The 23147-nt window shown below is 37.7% G+C and overlaps 2 protein-coding genes across 3 annotated transcripts; one reads left to right on the forward strand and one right to left on the reverse strand.

Moving 5' to 3' along the window:
- The first annotated feature begins 1658 nt into the window (after positions 1-1658).
- On the forward strand, positions 1659-10471 carry LOC121516775 (neuronal acetylcholine receptor subunit non-alpha-2-like). The gene is made up of 6 exons (XM_041798185.1): positions 1659-1956; positions 3617-3768; positions 6827-6871; positions 7457-7566; positions 8886-9801; positions 9882-10471. Exons 1-6 carry the CDS (start codon positions 1887-1889, stop codon positions 10044-10046), a joined length of 1458 nt encoding a protein of 485 aa, XP_041654119.1. The 5' UTR covers positions 1659-1886; the 3' UTR covers positions 10047-10471.
- LOC121516776 (uncharacterized protein C3orf85-like) lies at positions 10469-23121 on the reverse strand. 2 transcript variants are annotated; one of them, XM_041798187.1, is made up of 7 exons: positions 23047-23121; positions 16829-16966; positions 13111-13171; positions 12893-12928; positions 12411-12535; positions 12211-12296; positions 10469-12004 (listed from the first exon to the last, which is right to left on the reverse strand). In XM_041798187.1, the coding sequence occupies exons 2-7, from the start codon at positions 16844-16846 to the stop codon at positions 11926-11928; spliced, it is 405 nt and encodes a 134-aa protein (XP_041654121.1). In that variant the 5' UTR covers positions 16847-16966; positions 23047-23121; the 3' UTR covers positions 10469-11925. The 2 variants fall into 2 exon arrangements, with proteins under 2 accessions (XP_041654121.1, XP_041654120.1); XM_041798186.1 differs by having other exon boundaries at positions 12893-12955.
- Between the last annotated feature and the right edge of the window lie 26 nt (positions 23122-23147).

Raw genomic sequence — 23147 nt, forward strand, 5'->3', positions numbered from 1 at the left:
AATATGTCCCCTTTAACTAAATTCAGCATGCCAAGCTTGTAGACACTGCTGTCTAAACCTTCCACCAACAGCTTATTTCTCACCTCAACTGAATTTTCCACACATTACAAGAAGTCAGTTGGCAGCAAACAACGCACAGCTCCTCATCTAAAGTGTTGTTGTTCTCAGCTGTGATTTATACACCAGCTCTAGCATGGCCATCAGTGTGTGTTTACTTTGTGGGATGTTAACGAGTTTATGTTCCTCTCAGCCCTCATGTTCTTGCTCTTATTCTGTCTATCTGTCTTATTTCTGTGTGAGTCAGACCTCATGTAGTGTTTGTCTTGTCTTTTGTTCAGAATGCTTGTTGTCTGTTTGGTTTGTTGAGTGCTTTTCTTTTCCTTTTCTTTTCTGGCAAAAGCTTTAAGACTTTTCCTTATAGCTTTTAGCTTTTAAAAAAGCTTTGACAGAGTATTACGTTATTGATGATGTGGTCACAACCTGTTGCACTAACAGCAACACCTCGTGAAGAGATTCACTCTGATTCACTCTGATGATGTTCCCACGGGCCTTTGCAACCTGCTGTACACTGCTCTCACATTTTATCTGCATTAGAGTACAACACATGACCAGAGACATCCTTGGAGAGACAATGCCCTCATGACTGACTGTCTAACGCTGGAAACATCTGGCTGTGACACATGGCAGAGTGTGCGCTATTTGAGTGTCCATGAGTCCTTTAAGATGAAGAAAATCTTTTTTTTATTGAGGCTTGTGAAAGGATGTGACATGACAGACCACACAACGTAAAAACACATACACAGATGTGTTATTTGTGTTTGTTTTTTTTCCGTACAGGCATGTTCAAGGTCAATTTCATTTCTATTATAAGTTCAATTGCTATAATTGTGAATCAAACCCCTTAATCATCATTTACATGTACCAAATCTTAGCAAAGAGAGTGTTTTTATGGTCTGGTGATGCAGTTTCTTTGAATCCAGCTCTAAAATTGGAGTTATTGTACTGCTGAATCTAATTACTTATGTTTTGTCCCTGTAATCTGTCTCCATTAAACTGCTTCAATGAAATGTTATAAAGGATTCTATGGTTGTATTTGGGGAAAAAAGCCTTAAAACAGGCCTTCAGGGTATGCTTAATAAAGGAGGAAAATGCATTTCTGTCACAGCGGATGATCTTTTCTTACATGACGTCCTGAGTCGATGCTTCTATTAGCGCCCTCCAGCGGACAAACTGAGACAATGACGTGTTAATGCATGGCTGGGATTGAAATCCATCTGAACCCTCTGTTTATTAGATTGGGGCCTTTGACTCCATAGCTGGGGGTTACACATGAACACGCATAACTTTTAGGCTAAGTCCCACACCACTTTAATGACAGCACAGGATCCCGATTGAATAATCGAAGATAAAAAAGACACAAATCTTGGAGTATATTCATTCTACTGACATTTAATGATGATATTATTATTAGTGTCTTATGATACCTAAGACCAGGTCTATTTTGAATGTTTTTTTTAAATCCCATAATGATAGGCAATAATCCCATTCCTACGCATGAACTGTAGAGGTAAAAATACACTTGCACCACGCCTCAGCCCCTCCCGAACATCCCTCCCCCCTCTCTCCTCCTCCTCTTCCTCCACAGCACCGCTCCGCTGACCGTCGCTCCCCGTGACGCCTCGACCGGAGCAATAGCGTAGGAAAAAACGGCTACATGCATCTTACAAATGTATCTCCGTCCTTTTTGAAGCTACAAAGGGCTTGTTTTCCACATTTTGTAGCGCGGTACTGATGGGAACCTCGATGCGGTGTCCTCTCCAGCAGAACAGCTCACAGTAGCAGGAGGCTGCGCGAGCCCTCAGTCGGAGCTCGAGGACAACACCACCATGAAGTTAACGATTTTCCTCTTCCTCATCCTGTCCGTGTCCTGCCCGCTCTCCCTCGCCGCCATTCCCGGTAAGAAAACAAGACTTATTTTGGCTCTAAACGTCATTTAGTGAACGTTACCCGCGCCAGTATCGTTTCAAGTCAATGGGAGCATCACAGACAGACCATGTGGTGCAACATTCATGTCGGATGCAGATTTAAATCTGCTCCTTCACACAAGCTCTGAAGACCTCGTCTACCACAAAACACCTATACATTCACTGCGTATGCAAAACAGAAAAATTATACCAGGTCTTGATTTACTTTACTGTTTTCAGTTGCTCTCCATTGATATCAGATAGGCTATAAGAGACATTTTTTTTTTACCAGTAGTAAACCCTAAAGTTGAACCACAGCATGAAAATGTAAAGGGTTCCGTGTGCTGCTCAACAGAAGTGACATCAAAATACATAGCTTACGGTATACACATTTTTCTTTGTTTGTAATTATAATGTAATAAAATAAAGTTCACTCTATCAAATGAAGTTCAAGCTAACAGCACCTTTTAACTATACATTCATTTGCATTTTAAGGGGCTCTGCTTTATTTGCTCTTACAGCATCACTCAGATTAACACAATAGTATCAGATGTCAGTGTTCAACTCTGCACTTCCATCCAAGACAGACCAGATCCAGTAGAATTAAAAGGTCTTGTAGTTTATAGTTGAATGTTTCCTTATAGTGCACATTCACCAGTGATGAAGTCAGGCAGATTTACAGCCAGAGGAGAAAGCAGCTGCAGGTTAAAGGTCAAAACACTCCTCTACTACATACACAAAGTCTCACTCTTGAGGTCCCCCTGTGTCTCACGCTAACGCCTGTCCCTTGATGTCAATATTACTGTCCCTGTTCCTCAAGAGACATCAGATTGCCTCGGGCTTAGTCATGTGCTTTGTACAGCAGCAACTGGACACGGTAGTTATCTCTGTCATCTCTGCGTCCAGTGCAGAGCCAGCTGTATCACTCACTTCTAATCCGCCACTGTATTCACATGTATCTATAAAACCCTCTGCTTTCAGCTGGAGGACTGAAGTGAACCTATGACTGCAGTTACTGTCCAGGGAAAGAACTTATTTTAATGGAAATGATCTGTGGTTTTACAGACACTACTTGTTATATAGAGTTTGTATACTTTTTGTTGTTGTTCTTTTGAGCCACATCATTTAATTGTTATGTTTAATTTTTTTGGTTTGTTTTAAACCATATCAACACTGTCTACACTGTCTACAGGCTTGCATTCAAAAGGATGTATCCATTATTTTGTAAAACAAGAAATACTCAACCTGTGATCAGTCAGTGGTCTGTGTTTGAACCAATGATGTATTTGTGCTGTCAGGGCGAATTTCAAATTATCAGACACACTTAAAAGCACATGACTAGTTTCAAAAATCACCTGATGAATAACCAGGAAGAAAAAATGAAATCAAACCTACTTTGATTAATTAGGTGCTGCTGTCTAAGACTGTACTCTTCTGAAAAAACAATATTTCTGGAAATTTGCTGGAAAAAAAGTGTTAAACAGCAGTTACATAAAGATGATTCTGTGTAAGCCTCTATTTTTTACTGGTAGTTGATGATAGTAGATTTTTTGGGGTATCTTTCTTTTCTCCATAATTGCTATTAACTGTCAGTATTTTCTCTACCCTGAGATAATCAAGTGTCAGTCAATAAACCTACCTTTTTGTTTCAGCTCCAAATAAGTTTGTGTCCTTGGCGGAGATGGAGGATGCCCTCCTGAAGAATCTTTTCCAAGGTTACCAGCGCTGGGTGCGGCCTATCCAGCATGCCAATGACACCATCAAAGTACGCTTCGGACTCAAGATCTCCCAGCTGGTGGACGTGGTGAGAATACACCTACAATCAAGAACACAAACATAAACCACTGTCACTGTCTGATTTCAATATTGTTTCTTACAGTACCCACATAATTCATCTTTTATATTTTACATATTATTGTATACATATATATACATATACATTATATGCGGGGTTAAAATGCCAAAAAATACATGATGAAAGTAAAGGGGATAAAACTCATTTGAATTAAAAAATGAAGTGATAAAGATGCATTTGAGTTGAAAAAATATCTCAAATAGATTATGAATTGATTTGATAAATTGGAGGTCTGTTTAAAAAAATAACAGCGATAATAAATAAAATACTTTTTAATTTTTTTCATTCATCATTTATCATTAACAACACAGATGTTTTCTTGTGTTATCTAAAGGAAGGAAACTCAAAAGTTAAAGTAGGAAAAAACAATAACAGTTCAGATGATGAAAATGTATGTGATTTTTCATATAAAGGGGTGAACATGTTAGTGCAGTGAAGTGTATTATCATCTTTTATAATAATATTAATAATAATAACTTAATTTTTATAGCACCTTTAAAACAGATATTTACACAGTGCTTTTACAGACACGGCAAAGACATAAACTTAGGAATTAATAAATTAACATTAACAATCAAACCATACAAAAAGTCAGAACAAACCGAATGACAAGTCAACAAAATTAACACAACAGAAAGAAATGGAAATGACACACATAATTTTGAAAGGTAGTTAAGATAGTAAATTATTAATCTAGGAAAAAAACAATATGATCACTTATCATTAACGTTTTACTTTTTTTCAATTTTGACATGCCATTTACGACATGACATTTTTGTTACTTTGACATGTATAGTTAGCAATATTTTGCTTTTGTTACTTTGACATTTGTCATTTACAACATTAAATTTTCTGTTTTAAAAAAAAACATGCTTTCACTGAACTGATCAACTCTTGACCTATAATGTCTTGACTGCAAGCAGAGGAGAAGGCAAGTTCCTATGTTTTTAAAAGACTTGTAGTTACCATTTCATTACCAGATCTACTGGTGGGAATTTTTTTTGGTGAGAAATTGTTGTTTTTGTTCACTAATATTTACATTTTGTGAAAGTCAATGGAAAATACGAAATGTGCTCGGCTGTTTTCAGAGTTGAGGAGCTCCACAAACTCAACCAAGAATATCTGGCCAGCAGGCTGGTCAGTCATGCCTCCTGCTCCACAGTGACACAGACCACACAAACACATCACCCAGAGCCACCATCAACATGGGATGGAGTTTAATTAACCATACGCCAATTTTAAAGCTCTTGTGTCAAAAAAAGTAGGTCCTTTTATGGAATGAAAAAGCAGAAAATTATGCCACCTACCCAGGGGCTATCTTATGTCCACACTAATCACACTAATAAATGGCACAGCGCTGTATTGTAAGCATTCTTTTGACTTTGGTCATGGCCTTTGTGATTTATCCTGTTTGATTTATCTATCAAGAGTTAGTAAGACATCAAAGATGCCATTTCTTACGTTTCCTCAAAAGGCTTACTTTAATTTGAACATTAGCTCATAGTACTCATACAGCGTATTTGCATTTCTTTGCATGTATTGTAAAACAACAGGTTTATGAAGCTAGGACTTAAAATAACATCAAAGTTTATAGAGATGGCATAAATCACTGTTAAGATTGTTCATATTTGTCTGCAAAAATGTTTTTATCCTTTAACTAAACAAATGTTCTATCTAGTGTATACTAACCATTTAAAGAGGGTATGACTGAATTTTGAGAAAAGAAAAAAGCTGTTTATGGAATAAGCTTCAAAGTTAGCTTCAGCTTGTTCTTGGTTGTTGTTTTGTATAAACGCAGCAGTGTTGCTGTCCGTGGTGCTGAAACCAAACAGGCCTGTTGGCAGCCTCACAGTGTGGAGCTTTCCGTGGTCCTGAAATAGATCTGAAACCCTCTCTTCATAACTCTAACGTGCAGTTTCTCTCTCTGGAGTGTTCCTTTAATATTTCAGGGACTGCCTGTGATAGGTCAGGATGGTTTAGGTGTTCAAAGGGAGAAAAGGCAAGGCGCTAATGGAAGAGCCACTCTTCCCAGCTTGAAATATTCATCTAGTTTGGTTTTAACTCTTTATCCTTCCACCTAACAGGCATGCAAGGCAGAGAATATCAGAGATGAGAACACTCCAGGCTCTGCAGGGAGGAAAGGTTTAAGTTGATGCTGTCTCTTATTTTGGAAAAGTGTACAGGAAAGAGAGATAACAGCAGCTTAGCTTCACTATGTATGTCCCCTGAGTCTGACTCTGCTGCATGGCTCTATATTAGATTATGGTTCACCTCTGCTTTCTGTGATCACTGAAACATCCAACTCAGTGTGACAGCTGAGGACTGGTCTGGAAGAGCTACATCTTTGTGTTTCTCTCAAGTCCTTTTTCTCTTATTTTTCTAACTCTACTCCAGCGATGTGGAAATAAACCTGTGTTCACCACTCTCCATCTCCCTACTTCTGTCCTCTTCTGTTTATCTCTTGCTGCATCTATATTGCTTGAGTGTGGTTCACTGCACCCACTCTGGTTTCATGTTTCCTTTGCTTGTTTGCTTAGGAAGTGGCAGAAACAAGTAAATGTGATTCTGTCTGATTTGGGGGAAAAAGGAAAAGGATGATTCAGTTTTCTTTCAGCCAACCTTCTCATCTAGTCCTCTAATCAGATTTAACATCATGATGGAGGCACTCAGTTCAAAAATCATTGGTAAACAAATTCCAACACTTTAAACCTGAAAAGGTAGTCAATATCTACAGTGTGATATCTATGGTGAAGTTTCAAACTATGTCTGAAAACACGCCATTAACAGTGTTCCCCAGACAAACTCGTGTGAAAATAAGATTATTTAGATGACATCAGGTTTTAACCTTCTTGGTTGTATGTCATAAAGATGTAACTAAACATTGGGAGTAGTTGGGGCTAACATTTTGTTTTCTGATTGAATGTTTATTCAAGAAATATCTCTATAAGTTACACACTGCCATTCTTTTCTTTCAAATTCTTATGTCTTTGATATCTGTCTGTTTTAGGATGAGAAGAACCAGCTGATGACAACTAATGTATGGCTTTGCCAGGTAAGAAAGATGGAATCAACCTCAGCCGACTGCCAATGGTCAGTGCAGTGTTACTATTTGTATCTACAACCTAGTGAAAAGGTTAAAATTAATACACCATATATAAATACTGCAATATTCTATTGAAAAGTAGCGTGGTGATTTTCATGGTGATGCCGTGTTTTACATGCATATAAATACCTCTGTACATACAGCTCTACTTCCTGACAAACACCATTCCTGTTCTGATAAATATTAAAACTTCTGAGTGCGCTGTGATGGACAGTCATTGTTAAGATTTTTCAAAAATCTTTGTAGAATAGAGATTTACATTGTTTATTGTTGGTTTTCTAAAAAGTTGGGCTATGTCGTATAGATTAGTATACATATTGCAGTAATTATTAGCTGCTATTTCCCACTTAGAACTTTTTATGAGAATATCCTCTTATATCAGGATCTAATTGTAATATGTGAATATACAACATTTAAAACATGTTTTTAAAACTCTTTACTCTACAAAACAGTGAAAACTGATTATAGTTTAGTGATTGAATATGTAAAAGTTCTAGTAACTTTCATCCTGTGTTATGTGTTCATGTTGAACAGGAGTGGATTGATTACAAGCTGCGATGGAATCCAGAAAAATACGGAGGAATCACTTCTATCAGAGTTCCCTCTGAAAACATCTGGCTACCGGACATAGTCCTATATGAGAAGTAAGACTGTGCTAAGGATTGATGAATGACTGACAGACGTGCAGGCAGATATTTTATTGTCACTGAACATCAGATACAAAGACTTTTAATTTGGCAGCTATACCGTCAAAATCAGCACCAAAGTATACAAGCACCAATATAAAAACAGAATGTTATACTCTAAAAGAGTAACTAAAGCCCAGAATTTCAGCTAAGGTGCAAACTTCAAAAAATGCCTATGAAACGTGGGCGAGGGGCACTCTCTTCTTAGTCTGTGCTGCTTTTAAAATTTGATTATTAGCTGTAGTATCATAACCAGTCAAGGTAGACTTACCATAAGAAATCTTAAGTGTGAAACAATAATATATTGTCATGTAGAAGAGAAGTTTAAATCTCATCAAAACATGGTTTATTTGTGGTCTTGGTCAACAGCACTACATTACCCACAATTCCGGAGTGTCCCCCAGAGTCTCTGAGCATGCATTCTGAACCTACTCATGAATTAAACAGTCATTTTTCAGAAAGAGAACCTGTATGAAAAATAGATGAATTTACAATCATGTCATAATAAATAATAAACAGAAGACACCTTTTATTGACTACCTTGGGTAACGGCACAGCATTACCCACAATCCTAGAGTGTCACAGTGTTGTTTCTGATGTTTCTGTGAATTCTGGCTGTCGGCTGCAATAAGTGAAATTAATGGTTGTGGAAAAAGTGTGTGGTAACTGCTGAGCTCTTTGGTGACGACAGGTAGCACCACATACATCACTTAGAACCAGATCAGCCAGTAGGAAAACAAACAAACAAACAAAAAACCCAGCCGTTTACAACCTGTAGTGGGCCGTCTCTATGCATAGTTTGTACATAAAATGTAAAATTTAATTGCTATGTGCTAAAACGTCCAGATTTGGACCCTGACTGATCAACAGTACTACTGAATCCCCAAATTCATAGGTTTTCATTTGACAAAGTGAACTGAGGGTTTTGTTACTAAAAGCCAACAAATGCAGCTGTAATGAGCCAGGGACTGATTATTAATCTGAGTTACTGAGACAAATAGCAAATGCTTATATTTCCAACAGTATATCATTGAATTTCTAATAATTATTAGATTTGTTAATATATGAGTCGTAGCCTGTATCTCCAAATCTAAAGTACAAGTTTTTAATAAAGTCACAAAATATGATGGCAATTACTTGCTTTATTACATGTTTTCATCCTTATTTAACTAAGTGGGGGTTAAAGCTAGAATATGAATGAAAAACCACATAAATACAACCAGAAGTTAGATATTTCACAAATGTTTACTATTCAGATGTTTTCTGTATTTTTTCAGTGCTGATGGACGATTTGAGGGCTCCCTCATGACCAAAGCAATTGTCAGGTATAACGGCGCCATCACCTGGACACCACCTGCTAGTTACAAATCTGCCTGCACTATGGATGTCACCTTCTTCCCCTTCGACCGCCAGAACTGCACCATGAAGTTTGGCTCATGGACATATGATGGTAACATGGTGGACCTGATTCTGATTGACAAACAGGTGGACAGGAAGGACTTCTTCGACAACGGGGAGTGGGAGATCCTTAGTGCCACTGGTGCCAGAGGGAACAGGAAGGACGGCATGTACTCATACCCTTTCATTACGTATTCCTTCATTCTGAAGAGGCTGCCGCTGTTCTACACGCTCTTCCTCATCATCCCTTGTTTGGGTTTGTCTTTCCTGACAGTCTTGGTGTTTTACCTTCCCTCAGACGAAGGAGAGAAGCTGTCACTCTCAACCTCTGTCCTAGTGTCCCTCACTGTGTTCCTCCTGGTCATAGAAGAAATCATCCCCTCCTCCTCTAAAGTGATTCCACTTATTGGAGAGTACCTCCTCTTCATCATGATCTTTGTCACACTCTCAATCATCGTCACTGTCTTCGTCATCAACGTGCACCACCGCTCCTCGGCCACCTACCACCCCATGTCGCCGTGGGTTCGTAATCTCTTCCTCCAGAAACTGCCTAGGTTGCTGTGCATGCGTGGACACACCGATCGATACCACTACCCAGAGCTGGCTCCTGAGAGCCCCGAGCTGAAGTCTCGCTCTGGAGGTCGAAGAGGAGGCCAGAGGGGGAACAGCGGAACCCACGGACAGACCACTGCTGACGGGAAGGATGAAGAGGCCTGGGCAGCCATGCTGGACAAGGCTATCTACTCAGTACGCTACATCAGCAGACATATCCGCAAGGAACACTTCATCCGTGAGGTGAGTTTTGAAAAGGAGTATAATTAATAATAAAAATATATGTAAGGTGCTTCTTTGTAAATTTTTACTTTTTTCCCTAGGTGGTACAAGACTGGAAGTTTGTGGCTCAGGTGTTAGACAGGATCTTCCTCTGGGCTTTTCTCACAGTCTCAATATTGGGCACCATCCTCATCTTCACTCCAGCTCTACAAAAATTTATGAAAATCCCTCCTCCCACAGCAAGTGAGGAGCCACCTTCAACTTAGTAGCATCAACACATCACTTTCACAAACAACTAACGACCCTCCTTCAAGAATCTCTGGAAAATATGTTAATAAAGACTTTATAATACCTTTTATCACTTTCCTTTAGCATTTCCAATACTTAGACTTTAGTGTTGGCCTGTAACAACTGTCCCTCCAGTACCAGTGCAATAAATATCGATATTATGGTGGACACTTGGAGAAGTAAATAAATCAAGGTATCGGATCACTGCATTGACTGGTGTACTCGCTAATACCATGTATCTGCTTTTATAATAAAGAGGGAGCTACTGCAGCTGCTCTTTATTAGACAACTACACCTTCTTCCAAACTAGTTGCTTTGATTTCTCTATTTACTAGCTGAAGTGTTCTGTATGTCATAAGGTCTATATGTATATAAATTCCATACATGTTTTATCATAATTCAAATTCTTAATGCATACAAATCTGTTTTCTTTTTTTTTAAAAGGACAATCGTAGACTTAATGCAGCCTATGTTGCATTTCAGACTGTTAAACAACTTCATATTGTACACACAGTGGCTTTAAGTAGCATGCTGCTATTAGTGCGCTATACCACACCTGCTGGTCAGTTCACATTTTGTATGTAAATTAACCCTGATCAGTTTCTTTAAAATGAATAAAAATAACTTAAGGTGTTATAATAGACTTAATTTATGTAGTAAGCTGCCTTCCTTATAACCGTTTCTCATAGATGTTGCCTTTAATTCACTGTACTTAATGTGATGGAATGGCCTGCAACGTCATGCAGTAATACCAACATTTCCAACATAACTTTTGCGTCATTATACTAAAGTGGGATTATTCTTGTTTCCAAACAAATGAAGCACAACTTACCTCGAACACTGACTGCTTTTTATTGTTAAATGATACAAATGTTTAAATCTTATAAAGGTACCAACAACTTGTAAACTACCTTAAAAAACAATCTACATGTTTCAAAAAATATAATGAAGGTTAAATAAACCTAAGAGGAATATGCAGCACACTTAATTGATTGGAGCTCTGAATTGTGTCGCATTTAAACAGTTTGTACAGTTCTCACATTTTCTTTGTCTGTCTTAGCCTCTTCATCAATATTTATGGTTACTGCAGTAACTGGAACAACTTCTACCTGTATTATGTCATGTATGCATCGCTAAACATGTCTGCACAGCTCTTTTAAGTTACAGAAACCTCAAATTTACAGTATTCATACTGGTTAGATATACTTAATCACACTAATAAAGTTGATTTAAATTTGATTCTTCATACTGTTGTAATTTAATCTGTTTCTTCCTTTGTACCATTCGATGAAAATAAAGCTGACAATAAAGGCCAAAATAATAAAAGCTCAAGGTAAATGGTAAAATCCATAGAATAAAACAGGTGTACTGACAGCACCACCCAGTGGTAAACAACAAAGGGTAGAAAATCCCACTGAAAGGAATACAACATACTATACTTCTTTTAGCTCCAAAATATGTTTCCTCCACCTTTGCACTAAAACAGAATCAGATGACCAAACTTAAAGTTGTTTTCAATCAAGCAACAAAAAAAAAACAACCAAGAGTGAGTGATCTGAGGATAGATATCAGCCCTGCATAATTCACCTGAGAAAATGAGCTTTAAATATTTCAATTTTTGCCTATGAAAATTCTGATAGATATAATTAAATCCACTCTCAACTGCACATTTTAAACTTTAAATTATTCACTACAGAAAAGTTCAATCTAAAACATTCATTAATAAAAGCAGTTCACTGTTTACGCTTACAACATGCACACTACAGATTCCTTATGCAATCGACTTAAAGCAAACATTTGATTTCTTATTTAGGCATTATCTTTCTTGTGATTCCATCACTTTTCTCTTGAGTGTCTTTATCTGTGTTGTCCGATCTGGCTATCAAGGTGAGCTCTTGCATTACGCAGCATCTCCATATATAGCCGGTTGTTTTCCCTGAAAAATTACCAGAAAAAAAGAAATAAAATTAAACAAAAGAGTACATATGTGAATAAATAAGTTATGACCTCTTTGCTTTATTGTACTAGAGTGGGACAAATACTAAACTCGAGCTTGATTTACCGATACAACAAAACTATATATTATATACCACATTTTGTATATCAGTTGGCAGATGCCTAACTGCAGATTTTCTCACTCACGTAGCCACAGAGCGGTCAAACATCAGGTGACTCATGTCCATGTAGTACTGGGCATCTGTTCGTATGGCTGTCCAGTACTCGTTTGCCTAAAGAAAGATGACTGGTCAAAGAGATCCCTCTAGTAGCCGACAGTATGTTGGCGTTTGCAGTCACCAACAGTAAATAACTGTGTTATTTTAAGGCTCTAGTCAAAGTTTTACCTGCTCCTGGATGGTGTAGCCCCATTGGTTCTGAGAGTGGTGTGGATCCCAGTAGCCAGCCTGTCTCTTCAGCCTGATGAAACGCTTTGCATCCTCTTCCTTTACGAACGGGGCGGCTAAAATCCCTGAGCAGATTAAAACACATCACACACTGTATTTTGATCATGTGGGTTCAAGACTGACAAGGCATCAGAGCTTTAATGAAATATGATCAGGTCATTAGCCAGTCCTGCCATTAGCCAGCCCTTAAAGCACGTGTTGAGAAAAAGACATTTTCACAGTTTAAATTTTATTTTGTTGATCTTTTTTCCACTTTTAAATTAACAATGCTTGTAAATGATGTAATTGAAGGGCAAACCAAAACTTTTGTAGCATAATCACACTGAATCTTTCTGTCCAAGTATTAAACTGGTTAATCACGGCACTGAATCAAGAGTTAATCAATAATTACTGTCAATAAGCTCAGGAATTGTCCGACTTACCACTGAAAAGAGCCAAAAGGATCACAAACCTCATATCTAAAAAAGCAGAACTTTTGTGATTTTCTGTTGTAATGACAAGAAAAATAATGAATGAGACAGCAAAAATAAACATTAAATATATTTAAAGATTATGCAACTGCATCTTCTAGCTATATGTATAGATTTTAATAAATCAAGTATTAATCAATATATGAAAGTACCAGAAAAATTAGGCTTACCTGCAGTGCGAGCAGTGAACTGCTGATCAGCTGAATGTCTGCACAGCTCAGGATCTCTCGTCTAAATGTTAAGTGAACAAGAGCATCTTTCACTGACTTTTTCGAACACCAAGGGAGGAATGAATGAAGCCAAGCATCAGGCCAGCTTCTCAAGAAGCTGAAGTTTCCAGCCAGAGCTCTGATGGGCTGTCAAAACACACTCTTACACAAAAAGCTCTCAGATTCAGCACAGAGACAGCCTTGTCTTAGTGTACACCAACTTCAGAAATGTTGATGAACAAATGCGGGCTTCATTTTTTGAGTCAACACTTCTGGTTTGAGGTAAATTCAGGGCAGCAGAAGTGTTTGTCAGAAAATGTACATGTATATGAAGGCAAAGAAAAGTTTGTATAAAGAACTTCTATAATCAAATTTAGAATATAGACACCCCTTTATCTTTTTATTTTAGGTTCCTGAAATGTAACTTTTACTGAATGTTTACATGAAAAATATGCTCTGAAAAAATATCCATCAATGTCTTTTCTTTACAGAAAAGCTTTTCCAATAAAAATATTTTCTTCTCATAATGTTGACCTCTTCTATTTAGAAAAAAATGTTTCCGGTGAACAAACAGAAAAACTAATGAAATGTCTTTTTTCCCTCAACAAAGTAATTCTGAAGAATGTGTTGGGATTCAGAAAAAATTCATGCAAGTCCACATTTCTTCCACTTGGTGGGGTCATCATCACAGATTTGTCTGGTGTTCAGTTCATAGCTAGAGATCAGACAAGGATGCCTTGAATGAGTATATATATTTTCCGCAATAATAGGAGCCTTACGTTCCAACACACTTTTAAAAATCAAACTTCAGACTTTTAAGACCTGAAAAAAGCAAGGAAAATTAATACCACTTTTTGGGCAGCAAATGGCCGGACAGAACATAGGACATAAATCAGCCCTGGACCAGGGCTGAATTTTCTGATTTTATGTAATGTTTATGAAAAGTCAAATGGTATCAGGCATAGAACTTTTTTGGCCAAAAATATCTAAATTTTAAGATTTCTTTCCTCTATTCTATCAATATACCATATAATGATATTTATCAGAGCACATTTTGCAGGTGTACTGAGCTGATTCTTAACAGTTAAATCATTAAAAAGCTTCTTTTTTTTAAAGTAGATGTCTCAAAGTAAGAGTAGGCTTCATGATTTTTAAGTGGGCAGTGTGGAAGCCCAGAGGTTAGAGAACAGGACTAGTGTTTCACAACAGTACAGAGTGTATTATTTAATCACAGTGAGTTTATTGATTTACAAAAATCCTAAAACAAATAGTAAAGCACATTATTATTTCTTGATTAATATGTCAAATTATAGTTATTTACTTGCATTCCTGAACAGAAAAATGAGTTATAGTGGTTGAATGTTATGCTTGGTTAATTTCTGACTTCTCAGAGAAGCCCAGTGAGCCGCCTCAAATTTGGGTGAATTGAGTTTGAAATCCCTCATTTCTGTTCAAAATGGTAAAATGTGGAGAGCTCACTGAAAATGCAAGAGTCTGCATTAAAGCAGTTCATAGTGCTGGATGGTCTTTGAGACAAATATGACAGGTGGTCTAATAAATTTGTTAAGCAATATATATATACACATTTTAAGACTTTTTCAGGCCTTAAATGTCAAATGTCCAATTTAAGACTTCTTGAGGTTCCACAAGAATAAAGTAATGTGTGGGTATAGTCAAGTTTTAAAAGAGCAATTATTGATTAAAAGTATGACTAAAATAAAAGTAAACAGCTTAATAACAGAGCTTGGCAGTATTAGTAATTTTGGAGTCAAGACAAGCCAGTTAAAACTTGAAAAAGGGTTTAGAAGTAAGGATGCACAATATTGGACTTTTGCCAATATATTGAGATACGGATATTTACAAAGTAATTTAAGCCAATACCAATACTGATACCGATATCTAAATGTAGTCCAGATGTAAAACTCTAGTCCTTAAAACACAAAATTTAAAGTCTCATGATGAACAAATGAACAAATTTGAGTCCTTAAACAGACTTTAAAATGTAAGGAATGGTAATGAATAAAGACAAAGACTTCAGCTGATGTAGGTCTGTTGGTCAAGGAAAAAAAACAACATACTATTCTTTTCATACAGCCAATATTTACAGCTCATATAGAGAGATTTTTATGGCCAAAATATCAGTAGTAAATATCGGCAGAAATGTGTATATCTGCCGAAACAATTAACTCATTTTTTTACAGTAATATCTGCCAATACTGATGTGATATTGATAATATTGTGCATACCATGTCAAAAGAGTATCCACCTTTTCCTAGCCTCCATGATTCTTTGCGTGAAATATGGGCACAGCTTCCGGTCCATTCTATCTAAACAGGACTTTGCATAGAAACGAGGCGCTTAATGTGATTAGAGCAATTTGGATACCGAAATATAAAAACTTGAACTGCTTCACCTTGAACAGGATAACATTATTATTTCTCTGCCCTTGACTAGAGAGTACAAAGTGACAACATTACCTCAGATAACCTAGACAAGCATATTTAGCAAACGTTATTAGCTTTATATCAGTAGAGAAAGAGACAATCACGTTTTGTTAAAGGAGTTTGTCACCATCTTCAGATAAATTTCTAGTTTGTAGAGTTGCTTAAAATCTTATTTCACCAACTAATCCCTCTTAAAATGTGGGAATTATATTGATAAAACTATCCATGACTCAAGTTGCCAGCTCTTCAGTTTGGTCAAGTTAAGAATTAATGATAAATTAATAAAGAAAGAATCACATCCCCGATACACTTAGATAGTGAACAGCATGTTTAGAACACTGTTGTAAGAGACATTTTTAACCTTGTACAATATAAGTACCACGAACAAAGGAACAGGTACTGAGCATTACAGAAAATATTATTTAAAACTTTCAGCTCATGTTGATTAACAAAAATTAAGCAGTATTTATTGCAGCAAATATTTATTTCAGAACAACCACTGTTGACACTAAATCACTTTAATTAACCCTTGGAAGAATCGTGTTTTTGCTACTATTGTTTCTGTACGTGAAGTTCCCCCCACATTCATAGCTACAGTAGACAACCCCCCCCCCAGGAAAAATGTGATATCCACCTTATTTACAGTTTACAATACAAACAATGTGAACACATGATTCAAAAATATATCAATATTTACAAATTAGAGGTGAATTCCTATCGAGACAACTGTCGTTGTTTGTTAGCATCTATTGGTAGCTGCTGTACTAGATTATGTGTATTTAATGTACTTTAGCACCAGAAATTTCGCCCATATTCAGATTTACAGTAGCAGCCCCAAGAATAAGGTGGATAAATTTGGGTTTAAACTAACATCCTTCAAAATATGAGCAGGAGGATGTCTTTACATCTCTTAATGTGATGAAGTACTGTAACAAAAGGACGCTTAATAGATGAAGTGAGGATAATCAACGAGGCATAAGGTTAAAGTCCAAAACTAAACATTTTTTTGGAGGACAGCTCTTGGATTAATGAACTTCAGCAAGAAGGGGTAATGAATGTGTGACAGCCTTTCTCTGTATGTGTTGTAATCCTGTAAGCCTGTCCTGTGAGCCTCTGTTAAGGTGTTTTTCCCTCAGCGTTTCTTTTTGTGTGTCTGTCTCACTCTCCCACTGACCTCTGTTTGCACTGCTGACCTTTTCTACGGTAAAGTCTTCAGTACGTGTGAGAGATCTGACCTTTCCTCGGTACTGCATAACAAACTGAGTTGCCACCACCAAGGTGTAACAGAGACAAATGGCTGGTGTTATGATGATAGAGGAGGATCTTTCTCAGGACAAGGAAGCACTCGATCTTGTTCACAGCTGTCTGCAGTCCTAGAGTGAAGGAAAAGCTTCATGTTGATAATTGTTTTATCTTGAGTTTTTCCTTCACGTATCTACAACATCCTAAATACATGAAAACACACCCACCCAGATTCAAAAACACACACATACCTCTGGTAGCTCTGGGACCTTTGTGCTCTGCCACAGCAAAAAAGATCTGCACACATCAAAGGTAGCAACTCAGACAAAACTAAAACTAATCTGACCCCATTCTATCACACACACACATATGCACCCTGCTGGGACATGTAGACATTTCAAATATTTAATTTAGAAACAGGCACCAAGGGGAGGAAGATGTTTAACAAAATACAGGACTGAAAATTTCATGAGCTCTTTTGTCATTTTTGAGCAAGTGCCAATCGAAGTATGAAAAAGTTGGCATGTCATAGTGTCATTGCTGAAAATATTCCTGTTCACGGGTGTACGCTACATCCACATACAGGCAAGATAATGTCAAACTCACTTTTTTGTCTGCAAAAATCCTTTGTTTGTGATGCAGAAAAGGACAATGGGGTGTGAGAAAAAGGGCAGAGACAAGAAGAAGCGTTGGTAGCTCACCAACATTTAAGTCCATTAGCAAAAAAGCTCCTCATTCATAAAAGATGAAGAATTAACAGCTCCCTCTGCTCTTTGCACTTTTTCTTGTGCTATGGACTTTCCTCTCTGCTTTTTTGCCTCCTATCAGTGGATCACTGCATTTGAAAATGCTTAGTCATGTTTAAGATTCTCTGTGTCCTAATTTGGAGATGTGTTGATGGATTTAGTTCTTTGGTTCAGTATTAACAAGTTCATAAACTCACAGAATAAACAGCTTTGACTTGAGAACATTAATTTTACCTACTTGTATTACATCCTCTCTTTCATCTTCAGCGATCAGTCTATTGAAGTTTAACTGGCTGAGAACTAAACCAGTGTGCTCTGATTGCTTTGCTGTTTCATCTGACAATAGTAGTGTGTGTGATAAAAGAAGACAGCTCAACTCTAAAACAACCACTTCTAAATAGGTTTACTGGGATGAGATGAGATGATTCTTTGTGAAAGATTCTCACTGCTTTTTACATCACGTGTTGAAACAAAGAATAGATATACTAGCACACCGTTGGCATACACAGTTAGGGATGTGCGCCATAAACTGACTACATGATGCAGGGCCAGTGTCCACATCTGGTTCTTCTACACTGGAAGCATTCATTTCAAAAACAACCTCAACATCAGCCCCCTAACTGACCAATCATAGTCAAAAAGGGGTGGGACTTATCAAACCAGATTGGTCACAAACAGTAATGAAGGAAAAACCAACATGAGCTGTCATTCTGAGGAAACAACATCCGGTTGCTGCAAACGTCAGGATAGGATGAAACTGAGGTTACAGGCATTGCCAAAACAAATGCCCCAGCTGTGGACACATGCCTTTAGTCTAAATTTCACATAATAGACTTGGGCTGCATTCAAGCACAGCGGTTTGCTCTGACCAACAGAATGCGCCCTTGCTAACTGGATGTGTTTCTGGGGCGATGCACAGCGGAGTGCAGCACTGAGCTGCTGGAGATGGGAGATGAAGATCAGGAAAGAACTACAAGCTTGAACAAATACAGTGTCTAAATAACACATTTATTTGTCTTCATGAAGTTAATTTGCTATTCATGTCAATGTTATTCTGTGTAAGAATGGGAGGTAGTATCCCGGGGTACTAAAAAAATAGCCACAGTATTACTTTAATAACTGTCATGAAGACTGTGCTGCTTAATGAGCATACTTTAATAATACGTTCCTTGAGAGTATGTGTCCATTTCCACCTGCAGCACCACTGCCTGTGTGTGAAGATGTTTTAAAAGTGATTAAAGACCTCCTGTCCATGATGCTGGGCTAATTTGACAAGCGATAAATGTGCACATATATACCAGCTCATATATCCTCATGCACTGTGGCTTGGCCGTCAAAGGGCTTGGTGTTCTTCTTTATCCAAGACAACTTATCTTTATCCCTTTTAAAGTGAAATGTACTGAAAGTTTATCGGTGCTTGTTGATTATTTTAGGTGCTGAAGTAATCTCTTATGTTTTTACATGCTTTCTGTGAAGTGAACCTACCGCTAAATGGAACTTAACATTAAAACTGAATGCAGAAACCATCTACCATGACTGAGAACATTAGAAAAGCTAAAAGGTGAATTACTTCTAGAAAAATGTGTGGTTCAAAGATAATTTCAAACTTCAAATCTTATCTTTTCTTTGTCCTTGTCATTGTGTCACCTGTGACAACTTGACTGATGGATGGCCTGCGGCTTATGCCACAGGATGAGACGGAATATTGCTAAAGTAAAGAGATAGAGTCAAGAGTGCATGTTGTATTGTTTTGAAATTGACTGGTTGCTTTAAACGTTCTTCTTCCTGTTTGGACTCATCTTACTCTACATCAACTGGTGTATTTTAGCAATGGACACACTGAAAATAGACCTGGCAGGAATCTAAAGTGAAGCAGAGTTGTGTCTCTTGGCTATGGACTGGGATACGAAACTTCACTGACTGACTATAAAGAGAGCGATTTGCTCCAAAGTGCAATTTTCCTGAAAATCATAGCACTGATAGAGTATGTGGAATATGGGGGTGAAGGGTTGTAACATATGCTAGACTGGAAATATTAGTCATTCAACCAATTTTTCAATATTCTTGTTAATTCAGGCCCACAATGCCACTAAAAAGTTGTGTCTTCATAGTAATACAGTCAACCCTGTCAGCTGGCTATGCCACAGTATCATAATGCTTTACTAATTATTTACTAATTAAACCAGCATACTGGTCCTTAGCAAAGAACACTTTGGCATTTTTGATGCAGAGAATGGAGAAAAGCTGCATGCAGCCTGTGTCAGAGTAAACTGATAAATCAACTGGTGTAATGTCTTATCAGCACAAGCATGTGGACATAAACATTGAGGGATGATTGCTATCAACGCTAATGATAGCCACTTCATATTGTTTACAGCATACTCCCTTGTTTAGATATAAGTGTGCATTTTGACCGTTTTCTGATTTTTAAAATTGTAAATTCTCCGAATTTAAAGTGCAACAAAAATATTAATGTGATTCATTTTGAGACAATGCTAGCAGCTCTTCCTTAGACTTATGTGGCATCAAGCCTTTTTTTAAAGTTCAGAACCAGATTATACTTTGTTGTCTTATTACAGGTTTTTGTTTAGTCACACATGGTGAAAGCAGTTTGAAACTACGGCAATGATTGCTGGAATTCTAAAAAGCGATGTAAGACTTATGAAACTTTAGAAATAGTCTGTATGGTTTCTAAAGAATAGTGATGTTTTACTTGTTCCTAGGCTGATATGCCAATTTAATTCTAACAGGAAAATACATTTAGATTATGGTTTCATTTTTTATCCTGTCCAGTAACCTTATAACTTTTATATGGGCTTCATTTATTCAAATGCAAACCATGCTGCTGTTGGGTTCTGCTTTCGGTTTGATTCAGTAAGGTCAATAGTGGATTAAAGAAAACTTTGAGCTTTCAGAGTTGCCTCAATGTGGCTCCCTTGGTAAAAATAAGGATTAGTGTAACATTGCAGTGTCCTCATGACTAACCTCGCCCAGTGAGAGCAAGTGTAAGGAGAAAGGTTGCGAGCAGAGGATTCACTGATCCACGGTGGCTGTCGGCCCACAGACATATGATATTCTGTACCAAATTGCATCTAACAGCATAAATCTTCTCAGATGGAACTCCACCAGACATGTGGGGTATTAAAAATATAGCAAGATCAGGTCTAATACAACTGGCACAGGACTGCTTCTTCGACATGCCCTCGTATAATTGAGAGAAAGAGAAGGAGAAAATGGGAGCCAGGCGTTGAGAACATTTGCAGAATTGTTGCACTGTTCCTCCTCATTGCTCCTCTGATCCTATTTTCTACTGGAATTATTTATGGACTGGAATAAATAGGTCATTTGGTTATGAGCCATACTGGCACAAAAAAGGTGACAAATATGACAAAAAATGCAGTTGATGAACCTCTTTGTAGCATCAGGAAGTGAGGAAATTGCAGTGTGACACACATCATATTCAGTAGTGATAGTCTACAGCTGTGGGAGAAGGAGGCATGGCTAATGATCTGCACACATTTTAAAGGCCAGAGTTCCTGTCTTGGTCATGTCGAGGACTGGGAGAAACTGTGAGACGAGTCACGTCTTTTTTGTTTGTACTGTAGCTTTGACTCTGTGTTCATACAAACCAGCAGAAATAGATTTTTGGCTTCTGGGGTTAAGAAAAGCAAACTGTAAGCTGTTTCATGTTTAAGCAACTATATACACATACTGTATAAGATGTTTTGGGATGTTTGCATTTCATTAGAAATCTGGACTCCTTTCACAAAATGAACATAAAATATATTTTCCCATCATTCTAATTAAAGGCCTTACATTATATATAATGCTTGTTTCCAACTTTTTTGTTGCCATTAGTTCAGGAAAAGGTGCTGTTCAGTGGGTTTAAGGGAGATTTAGGGCTAGAAATGAAAACTCACTATGGAGAAGAGGTAGCAGACAACTAAAAACTCCCCATAGACCTCCAGATTTATATGAAAATGTTTTGTTGAGTCCTCACAAGAAAATATTTCGACATGGCATTTTTTTATTTTTAGCTAGCCCAGTAGTTTTCAACTTTTTCGCCCAAGGCACACCTAAGATCGAGCAAAAATCTTAAGGCATGCTTTACCTATATACAGTAAAAAGCCTCTTTAAAAGACGGTACACTAGCTTTAATTGTTGTATAATTTAGTATTAATGCATAGCTATACAAATTTCCACAGCACACCAAGACTTGCCTCAGGACACAGCAGTATGACTTGTCACACTATCTGAGAGCCAGCCAAACTGCAGTTATTTTACGTCAATACGCCAGTACGTCACCTAGATCAGGGGTTCTCAATCTCTTTGGGGCTAGGGACCTCTTACAGGGCAGAAAATTTTCAAAGGACCCCCACATAACCCTCATGCTGATTAAACATATGTGAACTGCCATTTGTACTCCTAGATGCTGTATTTTAAACTCTAAATACTCTAAAAACCTAAATACAAGCTCTTGTCCAGATTGATGTGGCTTCATCCTTTTTGCGATCATTGAGCAGCCGAATAAGAAGCTCTCTAAGCTTTTTCTAAGGCTGTGGTCAGGTGTTTTCAGGCGGATGTATTTCTCACCCTTTTGCCTGAAAAAACCTTTTGTGTTGTCCTTAAACTCTGCATGCTTTGTGATCGGAGGACGCTTTAGCTTGGCAGATTTCATGGCTTCACTTGAAGACACACAACACATTTTGGTCTTCCATTGCTGTTCTCAATAAAATCAAACTCCAGATAGCTGACATCATGTTTTTCTCAGTTTATCTAGTTTGGGTCTAGTAACATTTGTTCAAGTGGATGCTTGCTGGACCTGCACACCAAACGCACCCTGAACAAAGTGACTGGTGTGTGATGAGTGATAGATTTATGTGATATGTCAGATCATATCTGAGTTTTTATTGGCCCAAAACTGACTTATGTTGGACTCACTGGTTAGTAAGGTTGTTTTGTGGCGCTGTGGTCCCTATATGTATATATTTGCTTTTTATTGACATGGCAATTCTTTAATAATTTATTTAAAATTATTTCACGGACCCTCGAGCTGTGGCTCGCGGACCCCAGGGGTCCCCGGACCCCAATTTGAGAACCACTGACCTAGATTATGGGCAACACTGTCCACAGGAGAGTTTGAGACACGGCAAGTGACTTAATAATAATACAGCTTAAATATCACACGACATCTCGACTAGCAGCCTTGGTATGTAATCAAAGGTCCGGGGAATGTGATCTGGACAATAGCATGAATAATTTTAGGTTTTAAATGCTCTTAACAAAAGTAAGCTAGGCTACAGCCTCGACCGTCTGTAGCCTAGCATAAATAAATGACAAACAACATAAAACGTCTGCAGCTTGAATATGCCTAAACATTTCGAAACCATTCCCAGCGTGACTATGTCCCATATGAAATTCACAAACTTTCGTGTGGTTATTGCCATGACTTTTTCATTCTTTACCTGTGGAGTTTCCCGGCCATGTTTCTTTCCAACTCCCGCTCGGACGCGCGCCCCCGTGGAGCTCTGTGAGGGAATGTGTTGAACGTGAACGCGCCAATCTC

The sequence above is a fragment of the Cheilinus undulatus genome, linkage group 10, assembly GCF_018320785.1.
Source record: "Cheilinus undulatus linkage group 10, ASM1832078v1, whole genome shotgun sequence".
NCBI lineage: Eukaryota > Metazoa > Chordata > Actinopteri > Labriformes > Labridae > Cheilinus > Cheilinus undulatus.